The sequence below is a fragment of the Telmatherina bonti genome (assembly GCF_933228915.1).
Source record: "Telmatherina bonti genome assembly, chromosome: 22".
NCBI classification, from domain to species: domain Eukaryota; kingdom Metazoa; phylum Chordata; class Actinopteri; order Atheriniformes; family Telmatherinidae; genus Telmatherina; species Telmatherina bonti.
This window is the reverse complement of record NC_136631.1, coordinates 17,412,164-17,424,502: the sequence shown is the minus strand read 5'-3', so window position 1 is coordinate 17,424,502 and position 12,339 is coordinate 17,412,164. Positions and strand designations below refer to the sequence as shown.

The 12,339-nt window shown below is 40.0% G+C and overlaps 1 protein-coding gene across 1 annotated transcript; it reads left to right on the top strand.

Annotated features, from left to right (window-relative positions):
* Positions 1–3,747: 3,747 nt before the first annotated feature.
* On the top strand, positions 3,748–11,724 carry pkdccb (protein kinase domain containing, cytoplasmic b; the record flags this gene model as incomplete). The annotated part of the gene is made up of 7 exons (XM_079262078.1): positions 3,748–4,557; positions 5,265–5,396; positions 6,433–6,704; positions 7,028–7,107; positions 7,380–7,487; positions 10,338–10,514; positions 10,872–11,724. 7 exons carry the CDS (start codon positions 3,748–3,750, stop codon positions 10,976–10,978), a joined length of 1,686 nt encoding a protein of 561 aa, XP_079118204.1. The 3' UTR covers positions 10,979–11,724.
* Positions 11,725–12,339: the final 615 nt, after the last annotated feature.

Here is a 12,339-nt window from a genome sequence, read left to right as displayed (position 1 = left end):
AGACAAATTTATATAACTTTACCCTGGAACACAAAATCACTTTTAAAAGGTTTCCAAAGTTAATTTTTTCTGACTCAAAAAGCTAATTATTTAAGCTTTTAGAAGCCGATGGTAAGAATGAAGAGAAGAGAAGAGCCTACTTATTAAGAATTGAGCGCCTGTCAAAGCCAAGCAGGCTTAAAAGAAAGCAGAAACTGTGACACAGCAGACCTGCGTGAGTTGCTGCTAATGAGGTGACCGCTGGTCTGGCCTTGGTTATAAATATGAATCATGTCTGCAGGTCCTCATCGCTAAGGAGCCATCACTGTGGGGGTAAGAGGAAGTGATTTACAAGAAGAAAGGCAGATAAAAAAATAAAAATAAAAAAGGGTATGTTAAAAATTTAAAAGGGGATCATAGTAATGTTTTCTAGTTTGATATCAAAAGCACAAACAAAGGAGATGAGTTTTTGTTTTATTATTATTTAAATACAATATATTCTCTGTATTAATGCATCGGTGCATCATGATGTTCAACATCGGTACTTTAGAGTGTTTTTGTGAAATTCAATCCTTGAAAATCACAAAAAGCCTTCTGTGTAGCCTGCTGTGTTGGTGGTTGGGATGAAATTTTCTGAACAGCCTGTGTGGCAGCTGACACAGCTAAAGCCTTGTTGACTTCAAACACTGATTAACTTACACTGGATAGCTGCTCGCACACACACACAGGATGAGAAAGCATGCAAATACACACAGATCCAGAATCTGACAGACACAAAGTGGATACATACCAGGCACACACTCACAGATAATGAGAAGCTGAAGAGAGGGTTTGGCTTGTGGCTGGCACTGAGGTGACAGCCATGGTAATTTCCTGTGGCAGATTTCTGCCGGTGAATGGTGATGGGAAGGAAAACGCTTCATTAAAGCTGCAGTGCAGCATTGAGATGTGCAACACAGAAACACTTGGATAAACAGAGCTATAAAAAGGAAGACTGTGTGAAAACTCAGAAAAAGTCTGTCAGCAGAGACATAAAAGTAATTTCACAGAGAGCAACAGTGTTTTGTTTAATTTAACAGAAACCACACGGTATTAAAAACAAAAGGCGCGGCAAGTTTGTTTGGATAGCACCTTTTATGTACGAAACAAGTGTTTTACATGAAATATTTAAAGCATTACAGACGGTGTAAAAAGCATGAAAGACAACAACAAATAGCAAAAATAATAAAATCAGAAATTGAATAAAAATAATTAAACGCAAGATCAATTCAACATTCCTGTGGAGATGTTATGCATATGTGCACGAGAAAAGAAATCTTTATAACTTGGATTTAAAAGTGTCCACATTTGGTAAAAGTTTAATCTCCACCAGTAGTTTGTCCCACTTGTGTTCAGCATAATGGCTAAACGGTGCTTCTCCATGTTTAATCTGGACTTTGGTCTGGACCAGTTGACCTGAGTCTTTGGATCAAAGAGCTCTACCTGGTTTATATTCTCTGAATGTACCACAGATGTATTCTCTGTCTAAACTGTTCTGGCATTAGGAAACAATTAGCATGGTTTTAAAATCTAACCTGTGACTGACTGGAAGCCAGTTTAAAGATTTTAAAACAGGTGTGACGTGTTCAGACCTCTTAGTCCAAGTTAAACTCCAGCATCAGCTTCTATTTAAGCTGCAGATGTTTAACGCTGTTTTTAGGAAGTCCTGTTAAAAGACCATTACAGTAATCCAGTCTATTGGAGATGAATGCATGGAGGAGTTTCTTCTGGTCTTTCTGGGAGACTAAACTTTTATTTCTGTTGTTGATCTGGGTTGGTAAAAAGCTTCTTAGTGGCGCTTTTATTTGGCTGCTGAAAGTCAGATGTGAGTCTATCATTACTCCAAGGTTATAAATTTGGTTCGTGGTTTTGAGAGCCTAAGTCTCTAAGTGTTTACCAATGCCTCTTTGCAACCAAAAGGTTTTGTCTTCATTTAATTGCAGAAAATTCTCTCTCATACAGGTGTTCATTTGCCCCAAAAACACAGTAGACACAGTCTATTTGTCGTGGGGAGGGTGCTGAGGTGTGGACCCAAATGCAGAGTAGAGGCGGGGGTGCAGAGTCAAGCAGGTCTTTATTTTCATGCACAGGGACACAGGAGACAAGAACCACAGGAGAAACTAAACACAATGAACCCACAAAGTAAAAACAACAGGTGAGGGAATAAATACACCGAACCAAAACGAGACACAGGTGATACAGATGAACTAACTGAACACAGGTGAAACTAATGAACAGGAACATGGCTAAACAAGACAAGGAACAAAACAGGAAACCAAAACACACATCCTGACACTATTGGACTCATCTGGTCACAAAGACACATACAGTTGTGTATAATCTTCATTACTGTGATCAGTGTTAAAGTTCTGTAGTATTTGATCAAATGGGAGCATAAATAAGTTGAACAGAAGAGGTTCAAGGACTGACCCCTGAGGTACTACACCAGTCATGGCCACTCGCTCAGATTCATAGCTGCAATCATAACAAAATAACTTTGGCCTTCTAAATAGGACTTGAACCAGTTAAGAACCACTCTAAAAGTCCAACCCAGTTTGTCAGTTTTTCTGTGATCTACAACATAAAATGCAGCATGAGCTCTAGCAGTGCCAGGACTGGTACCTGACCAGAATCAGTATTCAACCTAATGTCATTTGAGACTTTGTCCTGAGCTGTTTCAGTGCTGGTATGAGGTCATAAGGCTGACTGAAATTTATCAAGATTTCCACTTTCATTTAAAAAGTCATTAAGCTGGTGAACACAACTTTCTCAATAATATTGCTTATAAAAGAGAAGTTAGAGACAGGTTTATAGTTGTTCATTATAGAGGCATCTAGAGTCCTTTTCCTCATGGCTTAATGGCAGCTATCTTTAAGTGACTTTGGAAAAAAATACCTCTTGCCAGTGAGCTGTTTACCATAAAAAAAAGTTGGTTGCTATCATGTCCAAAAAAGCATACCTAAACAGAACAAAATGTTTGGAAAACAGACTATTTTGGAAAATGCAACAAAACTAAAAAACAACACAACACTTTTTTTCAGGAAGATAAAAGCAAAAACACAAAAATACTCACAACCATAACTCTTCATGCTTATTTATTTATTTATTTATTTACTTACTTATTTGCTTACTTACTTATCATGCTGTGTTCAATGATTGTGCATATATCTTTAGAAATTATGTCTAAACTTCTAATTGTCTTCTGGGAAATGTTATTGTTTCCAGTTTGTATATCTGTTTTCTTTTCTGTGCATTAATGCTTTGTAAATATAAAGTTGTCGTAAGTTTTGTTGAGTGTGTTGTGTTATTGTGTTTTAAGTTATTCTGTCATTTTTTTGTTTTATTTTATTAAACGCTGTTGTAATTTATAGGTTGGGCTTTCTGAAAGGCATTTTGTATTTCAGGCAGCTTTTATTCGGTTGGAAAAAATTAAAAGCGTGTTTTGCTGCCACCTGTTGGATAGACTGTGAACGACAGCAATCCACTTATTCCAAGAGGTCTCCCCATTATTATGTACAGAAAGAAGAAATAGTCCACTTAACACACGTAATTTAGCGTTGTGCCAAATAGTGAAGCAGTTAAATGTGAATATCTTTGGTTTATTTTCTGTCTAATAGTTTGTTCTCAGAATAATGTCAGGTTTCATCGTTGTAAATGAATTGTTTCTATAAAAAAAATTCACGGCGGCTCGTGTAAAAGAAGTTGCGAAGAGCAGCAACGACTGATAACATGAGGTCGAGCTCTCCTGCAAAGTTGTCCGGCGGGTGTAAAGTTACGAGCAGACAGGACACACCTCTAGAGGGAGTTGCCTTGGAGCTGGAAACAAGAAGCGAGCGTCTCTCCAGCAGAAAGTCCTTTCACTTGGAGCGAGTGGTCGTCTCGGCTGGTGACTGTGCGCGTTTTCTAACGCAGTGGCTGTGCCAAGAAAGGGAAATGCCCGGGATGGGCAGCTCTTTACGCGCGGCCGCCCTGCTGGCTTTTGTAGTTCTTTCTATTCTCTTGTCACTTTTAATCAGCAGCGTGCAGCAGTTTGGAGCAAGAATATCGCGGCTTCCTAACGCAACTATTTCTGCTGATGAAGAGGAGTTGGCGTCGCTCCGTGGGGCGTTGATTTACCAGCTAAACGCGAGGCGAAAAGAAATCCTTCCTCTTCTTTTACCTGATGATGACGAGGAAGACAAACGGACAGAAAGTCAACATTCCCCCAAATATGAGCAAGACTCAATTTCGGATTACAGTCTGTGGGATGAGATCACACTTGGCTCCAGAAACGCGCATCTGAATCAAATGGGTTGTGATTCTCTTGTGGACATGCAGACTTTGGAGGTTCTCGGGTCAGGATACACCAAACTGGTTGTCAAAGTGAATCTAGCTGGAGGTCAGCTCGTGGCGTTAAAACTCGTTAACGAGCAGGGCATAGACATGGGCAAGTGTTTGGAGGATTATAAAGATCCGCAGGGCTGCCGTGAGCTGGTTTCTTTCAAGCTGAAAAAGGAGATGGTGCTGTTGCAAAGGCTGCAGCATCCGAATGTCATAAAGGTGAAATGTCTCTTCTGTTTTACAGCCTTTCAAAGTTCCCTGAAAAGTTTTGATGTGTCTGAATTTTACATCAAGTCTTGATGAGAGACAGCCATCAGTACATGTGATCACATAGTCATGCAGCTACTAGATGTAGGAGCTGTGGAACTACTGCTGGATATTATTAAGACTTTCCATAATCCATGTAGCACTGCTCACATTTTCCTTTGTCTCACCCAGGGTGAGCTGGATGAGAGGTTTGACTGGCTCTGCAGGGCCTTCCCATGTAATTAAATTAAATTCACTGACCCTCCTCTGACCTTTGGGTCCAGTTTGGCAGGAGCACACAATGTGCCTCTGTACTCTCTGCTATCCTGGGTTTCATCTGAAACTCTGAGCGCTTATTCACTCAAACCATTACAGCACAATTTGGAGTTAGTTTGAACTAAACCGGTGCATTTGTTTCTCAAATTCAACAGTTGTGTGACAGCCTAATTGATTAATTTTGCAAGTGCACAATGCCCTCTGGGCTGTAATTTGATTTTACCGTCACATGTTAGCAGTGCTCAGAAGTACACTAGAACATCCTGTGCTTTCAGTTCAGATAAAAATTAACATGCCTCTTTTCCTTTTTTTTTTTTGGGCTGTAATGTTTAAAAACAAACATCAGCATCATGATTGTTCTCTATTTTTACTGCAACTTGTCTTCGTCATATTCCCCTCTGCAGCTTAAGGGTCACTGTGCAGGGGTGCAAGGAGGAAGAGGAATCGAAGGTGGAAGAGTTGCAGTCATTCTGGAGCATGGGAGTCCTCTCCAGATGATCCAGCTGCTCCAGAGTCCCTGGGAGGATAGATTCAGGGTAAGTGCATTAGCTGTTGATATGTGAACACTATAGTTTATCTACTTGACTGCACTTTGGGAGAGAAGTTGTTGGTGTCACATGGCAAGCCAGCGCTCTTTTTGGCACAGCAGATGAAGGTTTAAAGATGAGGCAGGCAGACATTTGAAACTCTTTGGGTCTGACATCTGCCCTTCAGTGTATTTGATCAGCCCCTTTTTGGAATGGAGATGGGTCCTGGAGTTAATCCGCTTCTGGCTGGGTATGTCATCCCATCCCAGAACACACACAGTTTCAGCTCAACCCCCATCACATGTATGCTCCTAGTGGAAGTCAACAAAAGCTGAATTTACACTCCAGCGATTCAAATATGTGCATCTCTTGACGCATGGACGTCTTTGAAAGAATGGTGAGGAGGAGGTGGAGGGAAAATATTGTTGGAGCTTGCATGTTTGCTGTTTTGGATTGACAGAAGCAGCCTAATGTTTTGCAAGTATCATCTCAACTGGGGATCTCATTTTTCTGCATCACTCAAATAGCAACTTATGATATCCTTCTCTAGCTGCTCGGGCCCCCTTTAGCTACGTTGCATCTGCGCGAGCTTCAATAATCCAGGGGTGTTTGGTTTCACCCAGAACTTTTCTTTTTTTTTTCTTTTTTTTTTTTACTCTGCTCCAGTCCTACCAAGTGACATCCAAGTAATTCAGAGCATTACCTAACACTACAGCTATGTTTGTAGTGACACAAACATTTTGTGCTCTGTCAGCATTTCAGCTTTCTAATATAATTTCAAAAGCGGTATTTAAAGAGTCCAACACTGGAGCTTGATGGCTAAAATGTGAAATATAGATTTTCTTTGACGAAAAAAGTACAAACCAAAAATCCAAAATTGTAGAACTTTAATAAGTAACTTTCATGATAAATCAAAATTTTTAATTTTTAATTTGTTGTTCCTTTTCAGACCACATATTTGGAGCTTTAAGAACAATTTGTTACTCCTCCACTGTGTTTCTGTCAGTACCCCAGCTGATCAGGTTTTAACATGTCTGATCTCCAGGTGTGTCTGGACCTGGTCAGGCTCCTCCACTTCCTCTCCCGGTCCCCTCTGGGTTCCATGGGGCTTTTGGACTTCCAGCCTCGGCAGTTCGTCACTGTTTCCGGCGAGCTAAAGCTCACAGACTTAGACGATGCCAGTGCTGAAGAGACTGCCTGTCGGAAGGACGCCGACTGCATTCTCCAGTTCCCACACAGAAATTTCACTCTGCCCTGCTCATCTCGGGGAGTGTGTGAAGGACTGAATGAGAAGAGGAACATTTACAATGCCTACAGGTAAGGGGGGAAAAAAGTGACAGTTTTACTGCATGATAGATGTTAGATGGATTGATGGGGTTAAAATACAGGCTTAGCTGACAGCTAAAACGGTGATAGTAAAGACATAACAGCTGGAAATGTTCTGTTTGATGGAAGTGTGATGATTGCATTGTTACTTTAATGGAAAACAGGAGTATTTCCCCTTTAAAACACTTCACGTTTTTGACAGCTTTACGAGCTGTGTTTGTTCTAACAGCAGAGTGAGAAAAGTCATGTTCTATGGGAGCTATGTGATGGGGCTTGTCTGTCTCTCTGAATGCGCCGTCTTTCCCTGGCTTCAGGTTTTTTTTCACCTATCTGCTGCCTCACCAGGCCCCGCCCGGCCTAACACACCTGGTAGACCACATCATGAACACCACAGGTGAGGACAAGAGTCACGCTGACATGATTAACTATTGAAGATCAGAAAGCGAATCATTCCATTGCGGCGGTCATGTAACAACAGGCCTCTTAGTGTTTCATTTGATGAGATTCTTCTTGACATGCGACTGCAATAAATACAAGTTATCTGTTGATCACATGACTGGGATAAAACAGCATGGTGTCAAAAATGCCAAATCATCCATTTTGACTGACTTTGTGCGTCTAGTGACTTCAGTCTTTTCCAGATTTAATGCATTATGTGTTTTTCAGGGGAGCTGAAAACTGACATCAATCAGACGCTGGAAGCCTTTGAACACATCCTCCTCCTATACAAGTCAGGCCTCCACCTGGACAACCTGCCTCCATCAGTAATCAGGGGTAAGAGCACATGGAATGAAGGCTGCTTTTTTATAGCACAGTGGGCTCTCTTGTAGACCTTTTTTTTCTTTTTTTCTTGGAGTGAATGCTTAGCTTTTTTTATCCCAATTTTAGGAATAGACAATCTACATCCCTGTTTTCATTTAATATCTTTGAAAAAATGTGGGGGCTTGTTTCTCCAGCTCAGGCTGTTTTGACAGGTTTATTAGGCAGCTGGAATGAGAGGACAAGACCAACAAAGTGGGATTAATCCTACATGTGTCTGGCTCAGGAAGTGCACTCGGTGTTCATTTAAAGAAAAATAAAGAAATTTAGTGTTGCGATACCTTTTTTTTTTTTTTACTTTACTTTCAGGAAGATCATAAAGTATTTTTAACAACTTATTTCAAACTTTTTGTTAGAACTTATATGTAGCCATGAGTAAATTAATAAAAACTGAACTTTTACAAACATTTTGCCCCACTTCTTACTCTCTCCATATAAGCAGAGAAGCAGCCTTTCACTTTTCTTCACTCCAACTCGCCTCCACTCGTTGCACTGCACCCCCTTCACCCTCCCGCCGGGTCTCTCAGCCGTATGAAATATTAATAACAGAATGACTGGCTGCGTTCCTGTGGGGAGATTTTTTCCGTCCCCCAGATGCTGGACTGTTTATATAGCAGCGCTTTGTGAATTTAATCACAGGTTCAGGGTAAAGAGGCCTGGGTACTGAGGCTGACACTGGGAGGGAATGTTTCAGCTTAACAAGGAGGTGCTAGGAGCCGACTGCTGCCGCTCAGCGTGTGTGATAAGACTTAAAAATGTATCTGTTTATTATTTTAACATTGTGGGTTTAGATTAAATGAGGTATGTCGAGGACAAGCCCAGTTATTCAGTTTAGAAGTTGTATCAGATAAGCAATGTTAAGCTAATGTAAGTAGCTAGCCGTTAGATTAACTCTGTGCTAACATTAAAGTAGTAGATAAAAAATATATTTTTATCCTGCCCAGCTAAAAATATTTTGATGACTTTTCATTTTCCAAAAACTTTTTGTGCAAAATGACATTAATTGCATAAAAATTAATTTAATTGTTTCTGCCAGTCAATGGGATATAACCCTGCCACTGGGTAATTTTATTCTATTGTTATTCTATTCTATTGGAATACTGTGCAATAGTGCTGGTTTCATCTGTGCATTACTAGTTTGGAATTTAAACAAGAATTTTTCCAGTAAAGGTATTTCTTCCAAAATTGTCAAGATTAGTTGTCCTTATTGGAACCAAATCTCAGAAAAAATGTAGAAAATTATAATTTCTGAAGAATTGGTTTGGGATGAGGTTAAAGTATGCATTGAGTTTAGGTATAGTGGTAAGAATTAAGCCTTGAAATGGTTAATGGAGTGTTTGGGTTAATTAAATGTCATAATAATGATAGCTGCATAAGTGTGTGTGTGTGTGTGTGAGACAGAGAAAGATACTCATCAGACCTCAAGTCTTAATTTAAAATTGCTGACAGATGGAGAGTCACCAGTAATGTGCATGTAATTCTTCCATAGCTGAGATCATCTATGATGTGAAGTACAAAGCTGAACGTTAACATGTAGCTATTTTTAAAAGAAAAACATAAAAGCTAAATCTGAATTTATTTAAGACCAAAGTGCTGTCGAGTCTACTGTAATTTATGAGTAGATAGAAAGCCCACTTATCATCTTTTGTCTGAACAGTTGAGGTCCGCCACCCCTTAGCTTCCCAACAGGCTTAATGTTTCCCCCCCCCCCCCCCCCCCCCCCCCCCCCCCCCCCCGTCTCCTTGTCTTCTTTTTACAAACCCAGAGGCAGATCCTCGTGTCTTTCTTTTTTTCTTTCTTTCCAACAATGCTCATTCACACACAGATACACACTCATGCTGCCTCTTGCCATTTAGGAAGGTTAGCAGTTTGTAAGTGGGTGTCTCCTCCATGCAGGCACACAAACAAAGCTTTTGTCCAGTTCTGGCACGTGTGTTCGTGCAGACATATGTATGCATGCTTTCCTCTCATGGCTCCGGCTAATGTGTAGCAGATGATTTAAGGCCAGATCCACCAGACGTCTGACTGAAGGAGTTATAATGATGAATGTAACACAAATGTTTGGAAGGGGGGAGGTGAAATTGAAGAAGTTTTTTTTTCTCCTTTTGGTGTGAAGCAACAGTTTGTAGCCATAAAGCATGAAATGGCCTGTCTGGTTTTACTGTAGTTACAGAAGCTTCAAGTTTAACCTTTTAAACAACAACAGTAGAAAAAGTATTTCTTATTTTTTGCAGCAAAAGTAGTTTCTTTTTTGTGTCAAACACTTACAGGTTTCATTAGTTGGTCATTTTGTCCTGAAGATTTTTTCCTTGCAGAAATTTCTTTTTTTTTGTTTTTATAACCACATTATTTAGTAATTAAGAAAGCATAATGTTAAAAGATAACCATTTCATTATGTCTATATCAGTGATATATTTGTTTTGTCAACAAAACAAAAAAAAAGTTGGTAACAACCATCAAAGAAAACATAAATATTTATATTGATTTTAAAGTTTTAGCGTGTAAATCTGTCTATATTTGAGATAATGTGAGTATGGAAATATTAGGGCACTTTAGGAACTTTTTAGGTTTGCAAGAGACAATACAAATGGATCTGTTTCGATCATATAAGAAGTCAATATATGCATCAGCATTCCCACTTCCAGCTTTCTTTGTAGTTCATTCTTTTGTAGTCTTGTTTCAGCACTGAGATGTATTAGTTTTCTCTTCGGGGATCATTAAACTTTCATCTTATCCTCCAATAAGTGCTTCACATTCTCTTAATAGCCTTGTGTGTTCAAGTGGCATCTCCTCCTCTGTGGTTAGATTACAGTGTGATGCGAGGCATGGGGACCTCCGGGAATGTGGAGTACCGCTGCTGGCCCTCATACAGCCAGCAGGGCTGCATGCTGTCAGTCCACAGTGCCAGAGAGGCAGCATACATCTGTAACTCCCATTCTCAGTGCAGCAGCTTCACTCTGACAGGGCAGAAGACTTGGACAGGTAAGTCAAAATGCCCATTACCTCCTTTTGAAGATTCTTATACTCTATTTTGAAATTTTAGTATGGAATCAAGATGATTAAATGTAACTTTGTTGTGTTTGGAATATGACTGATAAAATGGTTTTGTGTGCACAAATGTTGCACAGTAAGCCTATATAAGCACACGTGCAACATGATTAAAACTGCAAAGTAAACATTTGGCTCCTTTTTAATCTTTCCATAAGGCTTTTTAAAACTGAAATGCAGACAAATGTTGATTACATCAAGTCAGAACATGCTACTTTAATGATGTTGTCGATGTGTTTAACAAGGTTTTTTTTGTTTGTTTTTTGTTTTTTACACTTTTGTTCTTTGCAGGTCGACTTCTTGCCTCCTTCAGGAGCAGCTTCAGTCATCTGGTGCCTGATGAAACGTCGGAGGTGTACGTGAAGAAATCCAAAGATCCCGAGGCTCCATCATTATGACGTATAAGAAAAACCCAGTGGAGCTGGAGTCACTGGAGCGGAAGGAGAGCTGACAAACAGCTCGGCAACTGCAAGTAAAGCATAAGAACAGTGCTTAAGCGGAGAACTCGCAGAAAACCAGTTGGATGCAACTCAGCTGTGTGGATGAGGAGCAGCCTCTAGAGGCCGGGCTGTTTGATGTGAGCAAGTGAATGTGATGTATTTATATGGCTTCTTCTCAGTGATTGTTTGATCTGCTTGCCAGCCCACTGCTTCTGCCAGCTACTATTTGAAGGGATTTCCCTTCAGGTATAATTAAGGAGGGAGAGCCTTATGCTCTTGAAAAGTTTTTTTTTTTTTCCTCCTAAACATTGCCTTTATTTGCCGTGAGCTGGCTTCCGTAGCAAGGCTGTGTCACAATAGTCAGATTTTTAAACAAGAGCGGTAATAAGAGCAGCCACTGCAGCTCAGCATTTCAAGCCTGAGGACAAGAAAAGAAAACAAGCTCTTGTACAAATACACTTTGATGTTAATGCGCCGAGGTCAAAGTAATATTCTCATGCTTGTCTGGCTGAAGCTGCACTGTGATATAAGATGGCATCAGCCATGTTAGCATTTACTCATCAACAATGAGCAAAACTGATTAAAACCATTCCAGAACAGTTTGTTGTAAACTTGGCTTTAGTGTTTAACTGAGCAATATTTATGATCAAGTTAAAAGTAATGTAATTGTTCTGACATGCATTGCAGCTTATGTGCACCTTGTAGGTGAAATGTTTATTTTCAATGAAAAATGATTTACTTCAGTGTTTTTATACTTCATTTGTAACTGTACAGTTTGTACTTATAAATCAAATCATTACTTTTTACTGTTGTCATTTGCATTTTTTATTGTATGAAGTCTTAACTGCAGCTAACAGCCTGTTTATTTCTCATTAACACCTTCGTGTGTGTTTTGGTGGGGGGAGGGAGAACTTGTATGAGTAAACTGACCTGGTTTGCTTTGTTTTTAGTTCTTTATCTCATATCATGCATCCATATCAACAATCTGCACCCCATCTGAATGACTGAGACAGCAGAGTCTGTAGGACTCCGCAGAGTTTGCACAATACCAAAGGAATGCATTCAAACGCCCCATCATGCTGAGCTCATTATGGGCCTTAATTAATACATGTAAATTAGCTTACTTACAGCTCTTTCTCATGGTTAGGTTGAGGGCATTACTGTAAGACAAAGGCAGACATCAGGACAATCAGAGCTCAGGCTGTGGTTTGCACACGAATGGGCTGCCATCTGTGCATGCTCGGAGGAACCTGGTGAGGCTGAGATAAGAGCAGGACTGTGGGGGAGCTGAAGGGTCAGTCTGTATTAAAATTCAAACA